The sequence below is a fragment of the Capricornis sumatraensis genome, chromosome 20 (genome assembly GCF_032405125.1).
Source record: "Capricornis sumatraensis isolate serow.1 chromosome 20, serow.2, whole genome shotgun sequence".
NCBI lineage: Eukaryota > Metazoa > Chordata > Mammalia > Artiodactyla > Bovidae > Capricornis > Capricornis sumatraensis.
The window spans coordinates 70,787,681-70,807,330 of record NC_091088.1 but is presented as its reverse complement, the minus strand read 5'-3'; the positions used below and the strand labels follow the sequence as shown (position 1 = coordinate 70,807,330).

The following is a 19,650-nucleotide window of genomic DNA, read 5'->3' as shown; positions in this document are numbered from 1 at the left end:
CCGATGAGGCTCTCACTCCATTTCCTCTTGACAGAAGAGGCTAGCACCCACTCCGTCAACAGAAAAGCGTGTGCTGGGAGCCTGGAGAGCCACGTGGCGGGGGTGGGTGTGCTGGACAGGAGCCTGGGTCTGTGGGTCCCCGAGCCTGCAGCATGGATTGACAGCTGTCCACTTCCAGGCTGGTGGCCTGGGCAATGCCTAGAACCACTTGCCTCTCAAGCACTGGTTTCCTTCATTGTAAAATGGGTCTGAGGAGCGTGTCTACCTCAACAGATGTTTGTGGATATTAAAAAAATAAAAAGGTGGAGGGCTCCCCTGGTGGCTCAGTGGTAAGGAATGCACCTGCCGATGCACGGTTCAGTCCCTGGCTGGCGACCTAAGACCCCACACCGTGTGCCTCGGGGGCAACGCGCATGCCATGACTGTTGGGCCCAGGCGCCTCGACTGGAGAGACACTCACACACCATAACAAAGACCCAGCGCAAAACAGGGAAAAGTCATCTCAAGGTTACATGCGGAGTTAGCGTAAGGTCAGTCATCACAGTCATCTTATACCTGAGAAAAAGACACGTCCACACCAACTCGTGCACATCAATGCTCATAGCTGCATTATTCCCAGTCCCCAAACCTGCAAACAATCCAGTGCCCAGACAACTTAGGAATGGACAAACCAGATGTGCTAAATGCGTAAATGGCGTATTATTTAGCAGCAGCAAAAAAAAAAAAAAAAAAGCAGCTCTGATGGATCCACAGAGACAGAAAAGAGACTGGTGACTGCCAGGGGTGGGGGGAGGACGACCTGGGGGACTGCCAACAGCGGTGCATGCTTTGGGTAATGAGGAAGTTCTAAACCTGTGATGATTGAGGCACAGCCCTGTGAATACACTAAAAACCACTGCATTGTATACCTGCAAGGAGTGAATTGCATGGCACAGGGCTGTCTCCATAAAGCTGAGAAATCTCTACACTGCAATTTAACATTTTACAACGTGTGCATTACTTTTTAGAATATTAAGCCTTTACCTACCTTGCTGGCTGAGTTTGGGGCGTCTCTTCAAAGCCGTGACCCAGGCCAGCATCCTGCTCTCCTGCCCCGCTCTCCCCAGCCTTGCTCAGTAGCTTAGGGGTGTGGTACCCTACCTGCCTCTGGTGCATCTTCATCGAGTGCCATGGTGCCCGTGGCGGGCAGCCTGCTCCTGGGCCCAGCGTTGTAACCATCTCCTGCTCAACCAGCCCTAGAACTCTCAAGATGGCTGAACACACAACACGTGGAGGTTAGCACCTCCCACCACGCAGGGTCACGTGCCCGCGGGACCAGGGGGAGGCAGGCTTTGTAGTCAGGAGAGGCTGGGGGGCCTCTGACTCCTGCTGAGGGTGTGACTGGCTTATTGGGGTGACTGCCGGCTTTGGGGGGGAATGTCACTCGAGGGGAGCTGTTTGACTCGGGGCTCTTACCAGGAACAGCATGGGGAGCAGGGGAAGGGGATTTGCTGACTGCCCTTTGAGGCTCTCCTGGTTTCTGGTGTTACGGAGGCACCAGAATCAGGCCTTACTTTTAGCCTCCCTCCTACACCCGCTGGTGCAGCTGTCAGATGACCCGCGTCCGATTGCGGCTCGGCCAACCACTGGGTCGCCTCCAGCAGGCTTAACCCGGGAGCAACGTCAGAGGAAGGAGACGGGGCTGGAGGGAGGCCCAGCTGAGGATGGAGGCTCTCGGCGGCCTCGAGGACCAGATGAGACGGGGTGGGAAGCGAGCAGCTGGGAGCGGGCGGGAAAACGCCGCCGCCGCCCACAGTCTCGGCCCAGCGGCAGCCCAGGCGATGCTGGGGTGCGGGGTGCCCGGGAGGCTGGCCGAGGAGGATCGGCTGAGTTACAACGGCAAGAGGCAGGGTGACCGTGCTGCGGAGCTGGCTGGGGCAAGCGGTCTAAAGCCGATGGAAGACAGTGACGGATGTGACCCCGTGATGCGCGAGGCCGCGCCAACAGGGCGACGCACACACCCAAGCACGTGGGTGGCGCCGGAGCCTGCCTGCGGTCCGCAGAGACACAGAGTTCGTGGGCTCTGCCCGCAGATGGAAAAGGAGGGTTGGAAAAGCGAGTCCACGACGTTCTCGGGCCTCTGCCGCTGGGAGCCTTTCCTTCCGGAGGGAAGGCGGGTGGGGCCCATGTGTCCGGAAGACGCTGGTGAGTCCGTGGAGAATTTAAAAACCCCTTACCCCACCAACTGACCCTGAGACAGGGGGACTGTTCGAGATGATGCAGGTGGGCCCACCCTCTAAGGATAGCGAGTTTCCTTAGAGGTGGAAAAGGAGAGCAGAGGAGAGCGTCGGGCGAGCCCCCTTGAGCACTGAGCGGCCACTGCCAGCCTAGCAGGTTTGGGGAAGGGCGGTGAGCGCGACACACAGGCCGCCTCTAGGGTGGAAAAGTGGAGCGATGGTTCTCCCAGAGACCAGAGAAGGAAAGCAGGCCTGCGCGACCTATGCCTGCCTCCTGACCTCAGAACTGTAATCTGTTTTGTTTCTTAAAACAAGAAGAAAAAGAAAATCACAAGAACAGAAATCCGACGCTCGAGAAAACTCGCCACTCCCACTCTGTGGGAGTCTGTTTTGAGGAAACACGCAGGTTGCTCCCAGAGGGTCTGCTCAGGTGTGTCCTCATGGCACCGGGAGCCGCGAGGGAGGCGGACAAGGAACCGTCAGGGCCTGGCGGGAACCCAGGAAGTGGAATCTCCTGGGCATCACGGCACGTCCCGTTTTTAGCAGCGCGGGGAGGTGGGCGGGAAGGGCGCGGCCCAGAACGCGCAGGGGCCTCTCCCGCTGTAAAGCCCCACCCCGCGTGAACGCGAGAACAGCGGCATCAGCGACCGTTTTCGTGACCTTTGTCCTCTGGTATATTTCAGACTTTTCTAAGTGAACAGAAACTACTTTCAAATAAGGAAAATCTCCCAAGAATGCTGCCCATCCACCCCCACCCGCCCCTCACCATCTGTGTGTGACTGGGCCCTGCCCTGGCACCTTCCTCTGTGACCCCAGCACAGACCTCACCTCTGGCTGCCAGCCAGACTGTGTTATAATGAGGAAGAACCTTTGAATTCTGTCACCTGAGTCAGTCACTAGAGGAATGCTGCATCTAAGCTTAAATTATACATAATAGCCCAACTCTGGGAGCCCTGACTCACAGGTAGTGAGCATTTAAGCTAGAATTCCTTCATTTAGCTCACAGGAGACCTCCTGACCACACCTACCTGTGAATGTCTACAGGGAGGAGGAAATGAACACATCCCCTCTGAACCAGGAAATGTTTCACCTGACTCTATCCCCTTTCAGTGTAAGAGCAGCCTGGATTTTAACACAGACGAGACGGTTCTTTGGGGCACAAGCCTCCTATCGTCTCAGTTTGCCGGCTTTTTGAATACAGGCGCGACTCCTTGCCCTAACCACTCAGGCTCTCAGTTCATCGGCCTGTCATGCAGTGAACGATACAAGCCTGGATGCGGTAACGAGATCACCGGTGCTCAGTTCCACCTTCAGCCTGGCCGTGCTTCCCCAGGCCTGAGTATGGTCAACAGCTCAAAGGTCCCAGAAGGCTGGGCATGGAGGAGGTGGGTTCCTGGGGTGAAGGCTTCTCCCTCCCGGTTTCAGGCTGCAGTAAGCCCCCCACCCCCATCCAGGCGTCCTCCACCTTGCCCAGTAACAATGGTTACTGCAGCACTCAACACCCTCCTGGAACCCCTGCATGTGCCCGAGTCTGCAGGGGGCTCAATTCTTGGGCGCATCTGTTTCCCTGAAATCACCTCCCACAAAATGCTTGTTTTAGAGCAGAATGGAGCCCCGAAGTGCACCAAGTTAACAGCCCCCAAGACGTCCACGTCCTAACACCTGGAGCCGTGAATGTCACCTCACACGCAAAGGGCTTGTGCAGATGAGAGCAGGAGGGTGGGTGGACGGGGAAGCTGTGTGGTCCTGAGATGAGGATCACCACGGTTACTGGGGACTCTGGACGCAGCCCCGAGGGCCTGACAAGGAGGAGGCAGTGTGGGACCGCACCATCCACGGCGAGCGTTGCCGATGGAGTGAACGGTCACAAACCCAGGGGCGCAGTGGCCTCTACAAGCTAGAAAAACTCTTGCAGTGGATTCCCCCTTAGAGACTTCAGGAGGAACCAGTCCTGCTGACACCGTGACTGACATCCAGAGTCCCAAGAGGATACACGTGTTGTCTCAAGCCGTCGCAGCAGTAGCAAAGTACCACAGGATGCTGGCCGAGACCTGAACAACTGCCCACGACCCAAACAGGCCGCCGGGGGTGACCCACTGTGCAGGCTGTGGGGACACAGCCCTGAGCCGCCGGCCTACAGGCCTAAGTGATATCTGTTCTCAGAGCCCATCCTTGTCCAGAAATCCTTGGAGAGACGTTCCCTTCACGTCCACTCAGGCAGGGACAACAAAGCCAGCAGTGGGGTGTGTGGCCAAGGAGCAGGTGGGCTGGACGCTGGCCCGGCTCGGGGGTCAGGTGCTCGGCAGCTCTAGGGGCTGGGCGGGAGGGCAGGCGCTCTGATCCAACCAGCAGAGACTAGACACCAGGATTCTTCTGCAGAAATGTCTCCAGTTTAAAACTGGAATCTGTTAAAACTCTAAAACGCACAGTGGCTAAACTTCAGCTTTGCAGCTGGCTGCAGACAGAAGCGGGCCATGCTCTCCTGGGCTTCCTGGCCCGTCCACACTCAGACCTCGGGCCCAGCTTCTGCAGGAGGAGTGGGAGAGGCCTGGTCACCAAGCCAAGTGGTCCCAGAGGTCGGGGGAGCCTGCACTAGGTCACCGGTGGGAGCTTGCAAGTCCCCTGGCGGCACTGGGCCGGCGGAGGCCTGGAGCCCAGGCCTCTCAGAAAGCTGGGGTGGGGGAGGCAGGAGACAGGGAGCATTGGCTCCGGGGGGAGACTGAGGGGGGCCGGGGTATCCCCTGGGACTCTGACCTGCTCCAGGGTCCTGGGCGGCCTCCAGGTCTCCAGGTCGCACCGGCGCAGGGATGGGGAGGCCGCCCTTCCTGCACTCAAGGGGCCTCGGGCCGGTGGCTCTTGCGGTGGATGACCAGCTGGGACTTCCAGTCGAAGCTGTGGCCGCAGTCGGCGCAGAGGTGGCGCCGCTGGCTGGCGTGGCCCTTGCGATGGATAACCAGCTGCGACTTCCAGCTGAAGCTGTGGCCACACTCCTCACAGGCATAGCCGCGTGGGCCCGGGAGCGCACGCGGGGGCGGGCCGGCCGGTGGCTTCTCTGTGCACGGGCTGCCGGCATGCGCGCGGCGGTGGATGACGAACACCGACTTCCAGTCGAAAGCCCCGCCACACTGAGTGCACGTGTAGGGCTTGCTCCTTGGCGGCGGCGGTGGCGGCAGAGCCTCGGGGCCGCCAGGCCGGCCCTCACTCTCATCTCCTGGGGAGCAGAGGGGGCCAGGTCACCTGGGGACCCAGCACTGTCCAGCCAGGGCCGCCTGGGCACCCCGCCCGCCCCCATCCTCCACCCCCGCCCCTGCCCCACCCGCACCTGCACCCCTACCCCCACCAAGGGACCTCGAGAGGTCACTCACCTGGGTGGAGGCTTCTCCGACCCTCGGATCCGGATCCGGAGCTCAGCACCTCCGGCTGCGACTCGGTGCGCGACTCAGGCAGGGGGTGCGTCAACCCTGCTTGAGGTAGGGGGCCCATCAGGTGAGGGGTTCGCACGAATAAGGGGAGGGGGGGCCCTTGGGAAGCGCTGGGAGGCAAGGTGCGCCCAAGGGCCCAGAGAAGGAGAGGGGGCCTCACCCAGGGACACCACCGTGCCGTACTTCTCCAGCATCACATCCCAGTTCAGCTCCTTCTGGGACGGCTCCAGGAGCCGCCACTCCTGCAGGGACACAACCCATCACCCACAGAACTGTCGACCCCGCACCCACCAGGCCGATCCTGGCCAGAGCCTTGCTGGTCCCCTGAGGGGTGGCAGGTTACCTCAGCCTCACCTGCTGAGATGGGAACCACTGAGCGCTGCAGATGCAGGCCCAGGAAGGGAGCTGCCTCTTGGCTCACCAGTCACCCTCAGCTGCCCCACCCCAGGCTCTGGCCGCACAGAAGGAAGCTGAGGACCCCCGGATGGCCCTGGGGTTGCGTGTGCTGCACGGAGCAAAAGGCCAGGGAATGGTGGGGACCCCAACCACCTCTCCCCTGCCTCTGGTTTCAAGGGCAACAGAGACCCTCAGGCAAAGTGCCCAGGGCCTCAGCGAACTTGCAGGGAGGCTGGAGAGCCAGAGGGCAGGCATGGCCTCGCACCTCCAGACACAGCTGGGCCGGCTGTGGTTGCTGCAACTGGGCCTTCAGGCTGCGGCTGGGTCCTCGCGAGCTTCTCAGTGCGGAAAGGGTTAGGAACAGTGTCACTGGGAAAGGACAAGACCCTGCTGCCGGCACTCAGGACCCAAGCCCTCCAGGCGACAGGGGCTTCCACGCCCAGCTGGCTGCAGCTGAGGGCTGATTGGCCTTGGATGAAGTTCCCGGGCCATTTCCTGGTAAGAGTGTCTCTATTCTGATCTCGGGTGTGCAGGGAGGCCAGACTGCTGGGTGTCACTCAGGCTTTCCTGCCACACTGGGGACCCTGTCCGCTCTGCACATGCCCATGAGGGTTCACCCCGGGTGCCGGGGCAGGACTCTTGCCAACCCCCGTCTCACGGCTGTAAGTGCGAAGCCCACCTCTGCCAGTTCCCATCACTCTAAACCAGGTTCCCAGTTCCCTGAGACCAGAATTCTTTCCAAGCACTGTTCTGTCCCCGACGCCCTGCCAGGGGTACCCTGATACCAACTCCACTTCGCGGCAGCAGAGAGGACAGGAAGCACTCGCCAAGGAGCCTGGACATCCGGCAGGACAGAGAGCAGCCCCTGAGGACACCCTCTTCCTGCAGCGGGGCTGCACTCGCCAACCGGGGGCTGCTCACCTGAAGCCGGGGTGGCTGGAAGGGTGTGGAGGTCGGTTCCTGTTGTTCGACGTGCTCCTTGTGGGACTGGGCTGGAGGTGGGGGGCTGGAGGATGCTAGGAAGCCAGGCAGGCAGGGGTCAGGGGCTGTCCCTGCGAGCCAGGGCAGGCAAGGAGCTGGCGTTGGTGCTGTAGCCTGGGCCCTCCTCTAGCAGCAGGAAGGCATGCTCTTTGTGTGCCAGGCACACGGCAGGCAGCCAGCCAGCCCTTCCCTCCAGCCTCCGGGGGACCCAGTCCTCGTGGGGCCTGCCTCCCAGCTGGGGATGCCAGACCCACTCCAGGAGCCCCCAGTCTCCGCACAACCTCTCCTGGACCCCCCCCCCACACTCTCAAGGGGCCCCGGACCTCGTGCACCCGCACCTCACCTGTCTCCTGCACGTAGCCATCAGGCTCCTCCTTCACGCTGCAGCTGAAGTGGGCACTGCCCTCCATCTGGGCACCCTTTGGCGCCTCCCCAGAGGCTTCCCTGAGGGGCTCCACTGTCCCTGAGGGGTGGACACCCCCCAGCGACTCCTCTGTCTTCTGTGTCGCTGGGAGCACAGCTTGCTGCAGGACGTGCGCTGTAATCTGCGGGCGAGGGAGGTGCTAGGTTCATTGGGGTGCTAGGTTCACTCTGTCCCTCAGAGAAGCCACCACGACCACACTCACCCAGCCCAGCAGCTGCCCAGGGTCACGCTGTAGGTCTTCGACCAGGACAACGGCCTCCTCAGGGCTGCCTGGCTGCTGGCCCCGCACCCAGGCCTGAATCTCAGGGGGCAGCGCCCCCAGGAACTGCTCCAGCACCAGCAGGTCCAGTATCTCCTCCTTGGAGTGCACCTCGGGCTGGAGCCACTGGCGGCACAGAAACTGTAGCCGGGCCAGGGCCACCCGGGGACCGGCCACCTCCCGGTAGCAGAAGCCCCGGAAGCGCTGGCGTGCCATCTCGGGATCCTCCGGGGTGGCCTCGGGGTCCAGAGAAGGCAGACTCGGGGGACCCAGTGGGGATGGCATTGTGAGGGGAATCTTCTTGGAGCCACCTGCAGGAAAGAGGGGTCAGAGTGCCAGCCACAAGGCCACAGCCAAGGTGAGGCAGCTGCTTGCAGCCCAGGGGTGGTGGTGCTGCTGCTGATGTCTGGACAGAGAGGACCCTAGTGTGGGGATGCTCGACGCTAAACTGAGGAAAGTTTCGTGGAAGGAAAGGTCACAAGAGCTGGAACTAAGAGCAGAAGGAAGCCTTGTGAACCACTTGGAGTCGGATGGAGCTTCCAGGGAACAGCTAGATGATGCTGAACGCAAGGCCAGGGGAGCTACCCCAGGCTTCCAGGGTCAGGCCGAGAAGCCGAGAGTGGGGGAGCCAGGGTGAGAACAGGCTACCCGTCTCCTCCCTCTCCGGGTCACGCTGATTCAACAGAGGCACCCCGAGAAGCTGACCTGCGCCACGGCCGAAGCAGGGGCCGACGTGGACCCCGAGACACCGTGCTCGCTGACACCGGACAGCTGTGCGTGACTCACACCGTGTGGACCGTACGTGTGAAAGGCGGAAGCCAAGCAAACCAGAGCCTAGGGCTGTATGGGGCGCTCCGCGGGCCACCGCGTCCCGGCCCTGAGGGTCCGCAGGGAGACGCGTCCACATGCCTCTCCGACAGGCTGGACCGGGCCCTACCCCCAAAGCTAGACTTCCACAGACGGAGGGGAGACGGGGGTCCTCCGCAAGGAAGGGACGGCGCCACACACGGAGGAGGGGCCCAGATGAAGGCTCGGGGGCAGGCCGCCCCGCGCGCGTCGGGCGGCGGCGGGAAGGGCTCGTGCGCCTAGCCCGCCGGCGCTCACCCCGCCATCCCGAGCCACTGAGGTGAGCGGCCCCGCCCCCTTCCGCGGGACCCCCCCCCCCACATGGGCCCGCCCCTCGAGCGTTGCCCCGGCGACGCGGCCCTGGCCAATCACGTGTCTGCTCTGAGGCCCCGCCCCCCACTGCCCCATCAGCCTGCCCTTCGCGCGTTGCCTCGGCGACGCCGCCCTGGCCAATCACACGTCTGCTCCGAAGCCCCGCCCCCTCCCGTCGGACTACGTTTCCCATGAGCCTCAGCACGCGAGCAGAGGAGCGGCCTCGGAGCAGGTGCTGTTTCTCGGAGGCCTCGCACGACTGAGGGGCGCCCCGTTCCTCCGAGTGGCATCTGCAGCGCCGCGGGCTTCGGGGGGCTCCCGCCCTGTCCCAGCAGCCGCTCTCCCTTTGCACCCGCTCCCGAAGACTCACCAACTGCAGAGATGGACGGGACCTCCGGACGTTGCGCATGAGCACAGCAGGCCGGCACCTATTGGCCGAGAGGTGAGGCGGGGCGGGGCGTGACCTCTCGGCCAATCAGGCTGGCGCTCCGCCCGGGTGCTCTCCCTGCAACTTCCTTCTGGGCGCCGGCGGTCGCCCTGGTTACCGCGGGAGCACAGCGGCCCGCCTCCCGCTATTTCCAAGGCGACCGCCGGAGCGTGGCCCTGCCCTCCCGGGCGGCCGGCAGTTTCCCAGAGACTCGCCTCTCGGGGTCCCAGGAGGAAGCAGGGGCCTGCCGGGAAGGCTCGCCTAACCCATGGGCGTTCTCCGCCTTCCCCAGGAATTTCTCCAGCGAGGGTGGCACTGGGGTCCTTCATTCGACTACCACTGAGCGCCCTGCGGGTGTGCGGGCACAGCAGGCACATCTGCTGATGAGGAAATTGTCCCGTAATCTATATCCTCAGACTCTCAGACGTGCCTTCAGCTAGATCAGTCCTGCAAAGAAAGGTCTCTTCCACCATCTACCATGTGGGGAGAGCTGGAGCTCTAACAGCCTATTCGGGAGCTTTCCCTCAGTCATGTTTGTTTTGGGTCTACCCTTCCAGAGGGCTGCTGGTTTTCAAGCCTTCTGGATTTCTACAGCGTGAGCCTGGTGGGATCACCCTGCACGTCCGCCAGCGCCAACTCAGTATTTGGCTTTTCTCCAAATCGGTACTAGCTCCTCGATTTCCACCCACTCCTAGCTTCCGCATGCCATTGCCTCCTCTTTCACGATCCTACTTGCGGGTTTGTATTTTATTTACTTATTGGCCACACCACGCAGAATGTGGGATCCTAGTTCCCCAACTAGGGATCGAACCCTGGGCCCCCAGCAATGGAAGCTTGATGCCAGGAGCCAGCGTGAGGAACTCCGCCCATGGCAAAGGTCATGAGGAAGGAGGCTTCGGCATACGCAAAGGCGGGATTGAGCCTCAGGAAACCCCCTATTCCCGAGCATGTACCCCCCAAACCAGAGTCTGCCTACTTTACTGTTTCACACTCTCACCTATACACCTCTGACTTTACGGGGGGCTGACCCCCCCATTACCTCTCTCAGAGAAGGAGTTAACTTACAGCTCCAAGTCAATAAAAATCCCTGGGTGTGACAAGAGTGTTTCGACTTACGAACTCCTCTGAAGGTTATCTAGCCTGCCTGTACAGGTTCGTCCGGCCACATGTGATTGTTTACAGCCTCCCAATCGTGAGAGGCACGAGACGTTTTAGACTTACTAAAGGCAGATTCTTTTGGGAAGTTAGAAATTATTGGTATAGTGGGTTGGTTAGGAATTATATTGGTGAAGGGTTTTTCATTTGTTGTGCCAATAATTGCTAATTCCCTGCCCTGGGTGTGACAAGGGTGTCTCAGGTCAAACCTCTCTGCTGACAGACTAGCTTGTGTGACAACCTCTCAACCATAAACAGCACAGAGAGTTTGGAGTATTTTGAAAGTCTTAGTTAGCATAGGGCTTTTCTCATTGTTGAGTCAATGATTGCCGCCAGGCCTCCATATCCTTAGGCACCTGGGAATATATTAATGTATTTGGAATATAGAAAAGGAAATATAGTAGTTTTTGATGTTAGCAACACTAGACCTTTTGAGTTAATGGATTTTCTCTTTTGTTACAGATCACTGTACTTTGTTATAAATCACTGTGTCCTTGCTATGCAAAAATGAAACTTTATCACTATCTTAAGACTAAACAGATCTTAAGGGGAACATTGGTGAAGGGTTTTCCTTTGTTGGGCTGATGTTTGCTGCTAAATCTCCATATTCCCTGCCCTTATAATGAATATAACTAGCATATAGGAGAAATAAGTATTAACCTTTAAGATTAATCATGTTAACCTTAGGTTAAATAAATTCCTTTCTTAGTTGTAACCCACTACACCCTCACCCTATAGGAATGCAACTTTATCTGGTACCTTCAGAGGGTGGCGCCTGGTTTAGGAAAAAACACCCTTAGAAAAAATAAGTTTTCTGGTTAACTGACCGTTATCAGAAAGAAAGGGTCGTAAAATGTCAGCAGGCCTCATGGCCAGAAGATGATGTAAAACCCCTAAGACTTTTTTTTATACATTTATGTGAAGCACCTGATTTTGATAAAGGTCAGGACTGCTGACTCTCGCGTGACTTTAAAATTTCCATTTGTCTCTGTGTGTAACAAAAGGTATATAAGCAAACCTCAAAAATAAAGAAATCGGATCAGTTTCTGGAAAGACTGGTTCCCCCGTGTCGTTCTTTCTTGCTCCCCATTTTTCTGGCTGAATTCCCATCTGGAGCGTGGGTGCTCACCATGTCTACTTACTTGCCCCGGCTTTTAAGTTCCACGCGAGAAGGAGCCCAAGGAGGGGCACCTTCCGATATTCAAGTGGCGCTGGTGGCCCAACGTAGATGGGGCAAATTCCTTGTCTTGGAGTTTTATTGGTATCCCACGTAAACCAAGTTATTTAGCCTCTTTTTCTCCACTAATATTTCCTACTACACTATCCATTTCTAATCTCTCTTTATATCTGTAATTAAATAAGTTTTTTCCTAGGACACCGATTCCGTCTCCCCTTCGAACTACCCTGGATCCACCGGGGCTGGACCCTGGCAAGTGGCGCCTGACCACTGTACTGCCAGGGAATTCCCAAAGGTTAGTGTTTCAAACGCTCCCTGTGGTTTCAGTGGGTTTCTGGACCAAGTAAGATGCATGTGTTCAGTCCATCATCTTGACCTAGAAAGCCCACAAAAGCTTATAGTCATAACACATTCTGGGTTAAGCAGAGGGGTCAGCCTGGCAGGACACAGCCCAACATGACCACAAAGGTTTGGAGGACAAATCTGGGGCCCAGACATAGGGGCAGGGGGGCACTTATTGTCGCTGTTCCTTTAGGAACAGTGCTGGGGCCTCTGATCACCCCTCGGTACTGGGAGGGTAGACTCGAGGAGGGTGGAGGAGCTGGGCTAGTAGGGGCCAACCACACGGCAAGAAAAGCTCAGTGAAGCAGGAAGCAGGCTGGACAGGGCACCAGGCCTGGCTTGAGGGGTCAGCAGGGCTCAGCAGGGCTCAGGGCGGAAACCAGGTTCCAGGAGCTTCTGAGATGCAACAAAGTTTGCATGTGACTGGCTCTCTGGGAACCTGTTTGATACTCAACAGGCACCTTTGCTCTGAGTCCCACGGGCTCCTTCCACAGCACTCTGTGAGCTGTGGGGTTTGCTTGCATCGCACAGCCACACCAACAGACCCCGATGTGACCTGCTCAATGCTCCCTCATGGAGGCCCGCCTAGCGGGAGACAAGACAGAGCCAGCCAAGGCAAGGATCAGGGCAGAGAGGTTGGGCCCAAGACGGCTGGACACTGGCTCAGAGGACCTGCCGCTGAGGAGTCTTGGGGAGCCTGGCCCTGTGTGACCCCTCTCCCTACCTACAAGTCTCTTTCCTTCAAAGACTTGTGAGGTTTCAGGGGTGGCAGCCTGCTTGGCAGGGGGAGACTTGAGGGTATCATGTCTCTGACCTCACACCTGTGAGGTCTTGAGGTGATGGAGCTGGAGCACTCACTGGGCTGGGGCCAACCTTCTGGATCACCGCATACGGCCACAGCCTCAGATTCCAGGGTCTGGACCCACAAGGGCTCATCTCCCAGCAGAGCTGCAGCGTGGGGCAGCCCCGCCCCGTCCGGGTCCCCGACTGCTCAGGGAACAGACAGGCTGCACCTCTACCCTGCAGCCCCTCACAGGGACCAGGCCTGAAGCCAGGGCCCTGCGACAACATGTGTGCATCACGCTGAGATAAACCCACTCCAGGCCAACTTTGTTCATGTTTCTAAAAAGAAACCTTTATTAGGGAGTCTCTCTGGACTCTGTCTTATCAGAACCTTCTGAACCACGACCTGGAGGCTGAGGCTGAGCCTGCGGACCTGCACAGTGCCGTGCAGAGTTTAAAATGTACCTCCAAGCCATAATTTCTAGTCTTTTCCCCCTCCAATAAATGCACTGTTAACTTCCCTGGAGGTGAGACCCCGGGTGGAGATGCCCCAGGTGGAAGGCCACAAGAAGCCAGCCGGGCCCCCAGCCCATTTGTCTGCCTCAGTGTCCTACCAGGTGGGCTGTGGCACCCCGGGGAGGGGTCTCAGAAGGCGCCACACACAGCTTCAGGTGGTGGCAAGTCTTCAGCCCCATGAGGGGGGCGCAGGCAGGCACACAGCCACTGGGTCCCACAGAAGCAAGTGGCCCACCTGCCTCCTCTGAACCTGTTGCTGTGGTCACCTCCCGTCAGCGGAGTGGGGCTGGAGAGGCTCGGATGGTGCTGACTTTAGGGAGGGCAGGACGTAGGAGCTAAGCCGGGACCACAATCTGAGGGAACAAGCATAGCCAGGAAACGGGCACTCTGAACCTTGCCCCCCAGCTCCCTGGGGACTCCCCTCCTCCTGAGGGTCAGCCTCGTGCAGGGAGCCAGGCAGGCTTCACCCTCCAAGCTGGCAGGCTAAGGGTGGGGTGAAGGGGCGAGCTCTCTGCGCCTCAGCCTCCTCTGGGGAGTGGGGACCCCAGCCCCAGCAGCCCCTCAGCGCTGTCAGGAGAAACCGCCGCAGGCAGAGGCGGAGCTGGCGGGAGCCTGCGGGGATTGCAGACTGCCGTCAGCAGCCTCAGTGTTTTCTCTTCCCCGGAGGTGGGAGCTGAGGCTCAGAGCCCAGCCACTGGTTCTAAAGCCAACAGCCACCTCCCACAAGGCCTCCTGTCCACGGGCCCGCTCCCAGGAAGCCCGGGCTGAACTGAGGCCTGGGGTGGGGGATCTCCCGGCGGCGGGGGTGCAACGGTTCTCTACAAAGCCTCTAGTTTGGGTGCAAACCTCGGAAACGTCTCCAGACCACCTCCACGCCGCCCAGCACCTCCCGTTCTGGTACCACAGTGAAGACACGCGTGAACCGGCAGCAGCCTGCAGGCCTACCCCGTCCTTTCTGCAGCCAGACCGCTTGAGGCTGGAGGGGTGAGCTGTGGCCGACAAGCGGCAGATCTCGTCACCAGGCGCAGGAGGAACCCCAGTGCCCGCGCCGAGCTCCTCCAGAGTGGAGGCCTCTGCGGAGGACGGGGCCTCTGCGCGCGGAAGGGCCCAACCAGCGGCCGAGGAAGGTCGGGCCGCGCCCTCAGGCCTCAGTGGTTCTCAGGATGGTAGCTGGGCCCGACGTGGCGGGGCTCCGGCTTCCCGCCCCAGCGCACCCTCGGGCGATGCCCCCGAAGGCGGCCTGGCCGGGGGGCGGGGGCCGGCCCGGGGCCGCCGCGCCGACTTCTCGCCGGTGTGGAGCCTCTGGTGGTGGAAGAGGGCCGGGCGCTCGCGAAAGGCGCGGCCGCAGTGCGCGCACACGAAGGGCTTCTCGCCCGTGTGGATGCGCCGGTGGCTGAGCAGCACAGCGCCCTTGGCGAAGGCCTTGCCGCAGTCCGCGCAGCGGAAGGGCCGCTCGCCCGTGTGCAGCAGCCGGTGCTGCCGCAGGTTGGAGCTGTGGCTGAAGGCGCGGCCGCACTGCGGGCAGGCGAAGGGCTTCTCGCCCGTGTGCACGCGCCGGTGCTTGAAGAGCGACGAGCCCTGGCTGAAGGCGGCCCCACAGAGCGCGCAGGCGAAGGGCTTCTCGCCCGTGTGCGTGCGCTCATGCTGGATGAGGTGTGAGTTGCGGCAGAAGCTGCGGCCGCAGCGCGCGCACGCATAGGGCCGGCCGCCCGCGTGGATCTTGCGGTGCTGGCTGAGGTTGGAGCGGTGGCTGAAGGCTTTGCCGCACTCGGCACAGCGGAAGGCCTTCTCGGCCGTGTGGATGCGCTGGTGCCGCACCAGCGACGAGCTGTGCCGGAAGGCCTGCCCGCAGGCCGGGCAGCTGTAGGGCGTCTCCCCGCTGTGGATGCGCTGGTGCTGCGTCAGGTGCGACGTCTGGCTGAAGGCCTTGCCACACTGCGCGCACTCGTACGGCCGCTCCCCGGTGTGTGTGCGCAGGTGCTTGAGCAGGTCGGAGCTCTTCACGAACACCTTGCTGCACGCCCTGCACTCGAAGGGCTTCTCCCCGGGGAGGAGGCCGGGCCCGGGCTGCCGCGCCTCACCCAGCTCGGCCCAGCCAGGTGGCCCACGCCAGGCCGGGCCCATTCCTCGCGCTCCTGGAGGCCCCGGCGCTCTTGAGAAGGCTCCCCCGGGGGCCTCGCGTGCCCAGGGCTTCCGCCGCTCCGACACCCGGGGCGGCTGGCTGGGCGCGGGGTGCTCTGTGAGGGCCTTGTCCCCGGGCGGCGGCCGCAGAGAAGAGGTCAACCGGAGGCTCACGCTGGCGTCGCCGCTGCCCGGCCCCAGCCGGAGCCTCTCCCAGTAGATCACGGACACTCCAGTGGGTCTCCTCTCCCGGGAAGGGGAGATGCCGCGCCGACCCTCGGGGATCTTCCCGTTCTCATAGGCCCCCGCGGTGTGGAGGACATCCCCGAAGGCCCCTGGGAACGGGGCTTCTCCAGAAACATCGTCGTCCTCCACCAGAGGAGGGGAGCCTGCAGGCACAGAAATGGTGGACGACTGGGTCATCCTGGGCAGGCTGCGGGGGTGGGCGAGGGGACCCCAGACTCAGAGTGGATGAGGGGGAGGGACAGGGGCCTGACTCCCTTCAGGGGCAGAGCTGGCCCCGGGGTTCTCCCGGGCCACTCCGTTCCTCACTCACCAACTCTGGTACTGACTGCCTGAGCCCTAGTACCTACTGACTGCCTCTCCCATGCAGGACCCCACCAAGACCAGACCGCAAGTGGTCTGGGCAAGACTGTGTCCCACTGCCTGGAATGGAGCTGGCCACCCCAAGTGCTCAGGAAGCCATGCACCCGTAAAGAAATGGCCTCGCGGATGAGGTGGCGAGGGAAGACGGGAAGGGTCTGAGGCTACACGCGCTGGCCGAGGGTGGGACCCTGGGCAGGTCTCCCCACAGCCTGGGGGCAGCCCCAGAGCCACCCTCGAGGGTGGCCAAAGTCGGAGCCTCTAGAAGAGGCTGAAGGTGAACAGTCAGGAGGGTGGGAAGCCAGAGAGGACCGCGTCAGGGAAGGGAGGCGGAAGGAGCCAACTCAAGGGCTAGCCTCCAGCCCACACCCCGAGCCCCACTCACTGCGGCGGGGCCTCCTCTGGGCATCCCGGGCCAGGGTCACGTCCGCCCCACTGAGAACCCAGGGCTCGTCGCCGTGCTCCAGCTGCGTGACCACGCGGGGCCGGGACACAGACAGGCCTGCGGGAGAAGACAGGCGAGTGAGGGGCAGACGGAGGGGCCAGGGCTTCGCGGGACACAGACGGCACCCTCTGTGAGGATGAAGAGGCCGAGGGCACACCCCAGGGCAGGGTCACACCTCCTCCCACGAGCAAGGAAAACCGTGCTGGCAGCAATAGCAGGGGACTGAGTGCTGAGACACCACAGCTAACAGGGATGCTCGGCCAGCGGGCACGCGGCTGCTCCCAGGCTGCCAGGCGAAGAGAGGTTAGTGCTGGTAGCCCAGCCTGGCTTCGTGTGGGGACCCAGAGCTTACCCAGCGAGGCCAGGAGGGCGAAGTTCTCCAGCATCACCCGGCGGTACAGAGCCCTCTGCGCTGTATCCAGGAGCCCCCATTCCTCCTGGGAGAAGTGCACGGCCACATCCTCAAAGGCCATCAGGCCCTGCCAGAGTCCGAAGGTGGGCACAGTGAAGCATGGCTGTGTGACCCAAGACCCAGCTCTCTGCCCCGAAGGCTACCTCTGCACACGTCTCTCAGCTGCTACCCCCGCCCCCCCACAACAAGGCTCTGCAGGTGGAACGCCCCTCACCTGGCTGAGCCCCTCCGCCTTTCTTATCCAGGCCATAGATGCCTCTCTAACCCCGCCTGATCATCTACATGAGGAAGCCAGAGGAAGCCCCAAGGGAAGCCCCTGGTGCCCACCCATTCTCCAGCCTTTGCAAATGCTGACCCACCCCAAAGGTGCCCCCGCTGCTCCTGTACAAGTAACTGCAAGTGACGGCAGCAGAGCCCCCAGGACCTGCCCATCCCTGCAGGGATGCCCTCTCCTGCTGAAACATTTCGAGGCTGCTCTTTGAACCGGAGGGCTGGCTGATCCCCTGCAGTCGCCATAGGCAAGATCCCAAAGACCTGGCAGGCACACAGAAGCCACTTCCCTCCTCCCCCCACAGTCAGAGCTCCTCTATTTCCTCCTCACTCGGCTGCCGCCTCCTTTCCCTCAGCCACCTGCCAGACTTCCCCCAAGAGCCCCAGGACTGCCAGCCATTTCCATCTCCCTAGAGCCCTAAGTATCCATGCCTGTCCCTGGCTGACTCCATGAGATCCCCTCCTCCTACGTTTGATTCCCAGGCTCGGCCTCGCTCAGGACACCTGGACACTGTCCTTGAACAGCTACAATTCCAAGTCCATGCGACACCTCCACTCTAAGATACCATAGACTCTTCCCAATTTCCCCTTAAACCTACTTTCCCTTCAAATGCCTAATTTTGTCTACAGCCCCTCCTTCCCCCCTCCCCCACTCTGTCCCACTGAGTGACAGTTGTCACTGACACAGTCCCAAGGCAAGGACGTAATCAAGGGTTTTCAATTTCAGGCGAAGCTCCCAAATCCTGGCCGCACACCTGCATCCTGTGGGGTGCTCCGCGGAAAACCTTAGAATGGCCCTTCCACTGGGCACTCAGGCACATCCCATTTGCTACACCAGCCTATCTACACAGAATTCTCCTCTCCACTGCCCGGACTCTGCCGCAGCCTGCTCCCTGCACAGCGCCACTCTCTCTGCCGCCCTCCATCCAGAAAACGATGGGAAACCGAAAAACTCATGACTTAAAGCATGTCCAGTCTCCCAGTGCCCTGGGACAGTCTTAACTCCTCGGCCTGACCTTTCGGACATATCCTCTCCCGGTCCCGCAGTTTCGGTTTCGGAAGCGCCTACACTCAGGCTTCCCTCCTAGCTTTTGTACACGGAGCAACGTCCCCTCGGAAGTTCTACTCACACCTCACCCCCTTAGCTGCAAGAGGTGGGGATCCCACGAGTGTACGCCCAACCGGCCAGAACACCAGAGCCTAGGGCGAAGCGCGAGGGGAAGACTTCACGTGAAGTGCCTCCCCGGCGCGGGGCTCTGGTCCCTGGAAGAAGCAAAGTGGGGTGGGGCTCCCGGGCTCTCGCTACTCACCTGCTCCTGGTCGGGCTGCGCCGTCGCCGCCATTGGAACCTGCAGAAAGGGCGGGCGCCCAGACGCGGGCCTCACTCTCCCCGTCCGTCAAGGGCGCCGCGTCGGGGCTGCGTGGAAACCAGAGAGCGCGCGGCTCGGCGGCAGCCCACGCGGAACCCGGGGAAACTGAGGCTGGCTACGAGACGTGGGCCTCCTGGCTCCGCCGCCCGCGCCTCGGGTCTCCTCCCGCGCGTCCTCGCTGCCCGCGCCTCGGGTCACAAGACCCTCCAGCCAAGCCGGCCGCGACCCTGCGCTCTCCGGCCGTCACCGGCGTGGCCCGACACCGGTAGCCAAGTGACAGTCCCAGGCGCCCGAAGTCCAATCTCGTGAGCTCTCATTGGCCCGTGGCGCGTTGCGGACGCACGCGCAGAGACTTCGGGGAGGCGTGGCTTCCGCCTGCCTGCAGGCACGGCGGGCGGGGCCCTCCTGTCTCCACGGCAACGGCAAAGCGTCACCGCGAGGGACGCTGGGAAGTGGAGTTGCCGGCCGTCCAGCTGTCTGTATTATTGATGCTGTTTGTAAATCCTTGTATTGTAAGAGAGAGCATCCATTTTGGCGTTCAGTTCAGTCGCTCAGTTTGTGTCCGACTCTTTAAGACTCCATGGACTGCAGCACACCAGGCTTCCCTGTCTATCACCATCTCCTGGAACTTGCTCAAACTCATGTCCATTGAAGTTAGTGATGCCATCCAACCATCTCATCCTCTGTCGTCCCCTTCTCCTGCCTTCAGTCTTTCCCAGCATCAGGGTCTTTTCCAATGAGTCAGTTCTTCGCATCATATGGCCAAAGTATTGGAGCTTCAGCTTCAGAATCAGTCCTTCCAATGAATATTCAGGACTGATTTCCTTAATACAATTAGTATCTGGGCTTAAATTTTGCTCACCTTGATACTGAAGAAAATCTAACGTATATCTGGGTAGGACTTGTTTCCTGCCATTCTCGTACACAAAAAATATTTAAGTCCCATTTGGGGTGCACCTTGAACCCACGTCTGGACTACAAACCCAGCCTAAACCCATATATTGGGACTCGAACACAAGGTCTTTTTCTATTTTCCTGGCTTCATGGCATAGCACGAGGGATCCCTTCAACCAGGGATCAAACCTGCACCCCCTGCAATGAAAGCACGGAGTCTTAACCACTGGACTGCCAAGTAAGTCCCAACCCATGGTCATTCAACTGAGATCACACACC

General features: G+C 60.6%; 2 protein-coding genes across 2 annotated transcripts; both read right to left on the bottom strand.

The window, feature by feature from the left end:
- Positions 1–5,047: 5,047 nt before the first annotated feature.
- Positions 5,048–7,983, bottom strand: ZNF446 (zinc finger protein 446). The gene is made up of 6 exons (XM_068992883.1): positions 7,642–7,983; positions 7,359–7,560; positions 6,956–7,050; positions 5,799–5,880; positions 5,582–5,677; positions 5,048–5,427 (listed from the first exon to the last, which is right to left on the bottom strand). Exons 1-6 carry the CDS (start codon positions 7,981–7,983, stop codon positions 5,048–5,050), a joined length of 1,197 nt encoding a protein of 398 aa, XP_068848984.1.
- Positions 7,984–8,376: 393 nt separating this feature from the next.
- Positions 8,377–18,530, bottom strand: ZNF324 (zinc finger protein 324). Its single transcript, XM_068993211.1, has 7 exons — positions 18,418–18,530; positions 16,778–16,904; positions 16,366–16,482; positions 14,471–15,766; positions 14,143–14,329; positions 8,970–9,284; positions 8,377–8,455 (listed from the first exon to the last, which is right to left on the bottom strand). The coding sequence occupies exons 1-7, from the start codon at positions 18,448–18,450 to the stop codon at positions 8,377–8,379; spliced, it is 2,154 nt and encodes a 717-aa protein (XP_068849312.1). The 5' UTR covers positions 18,451–18,530.
- Between the last annotated feature and the right edge of the window lie 1,120 nt (positions 18,531–19,650).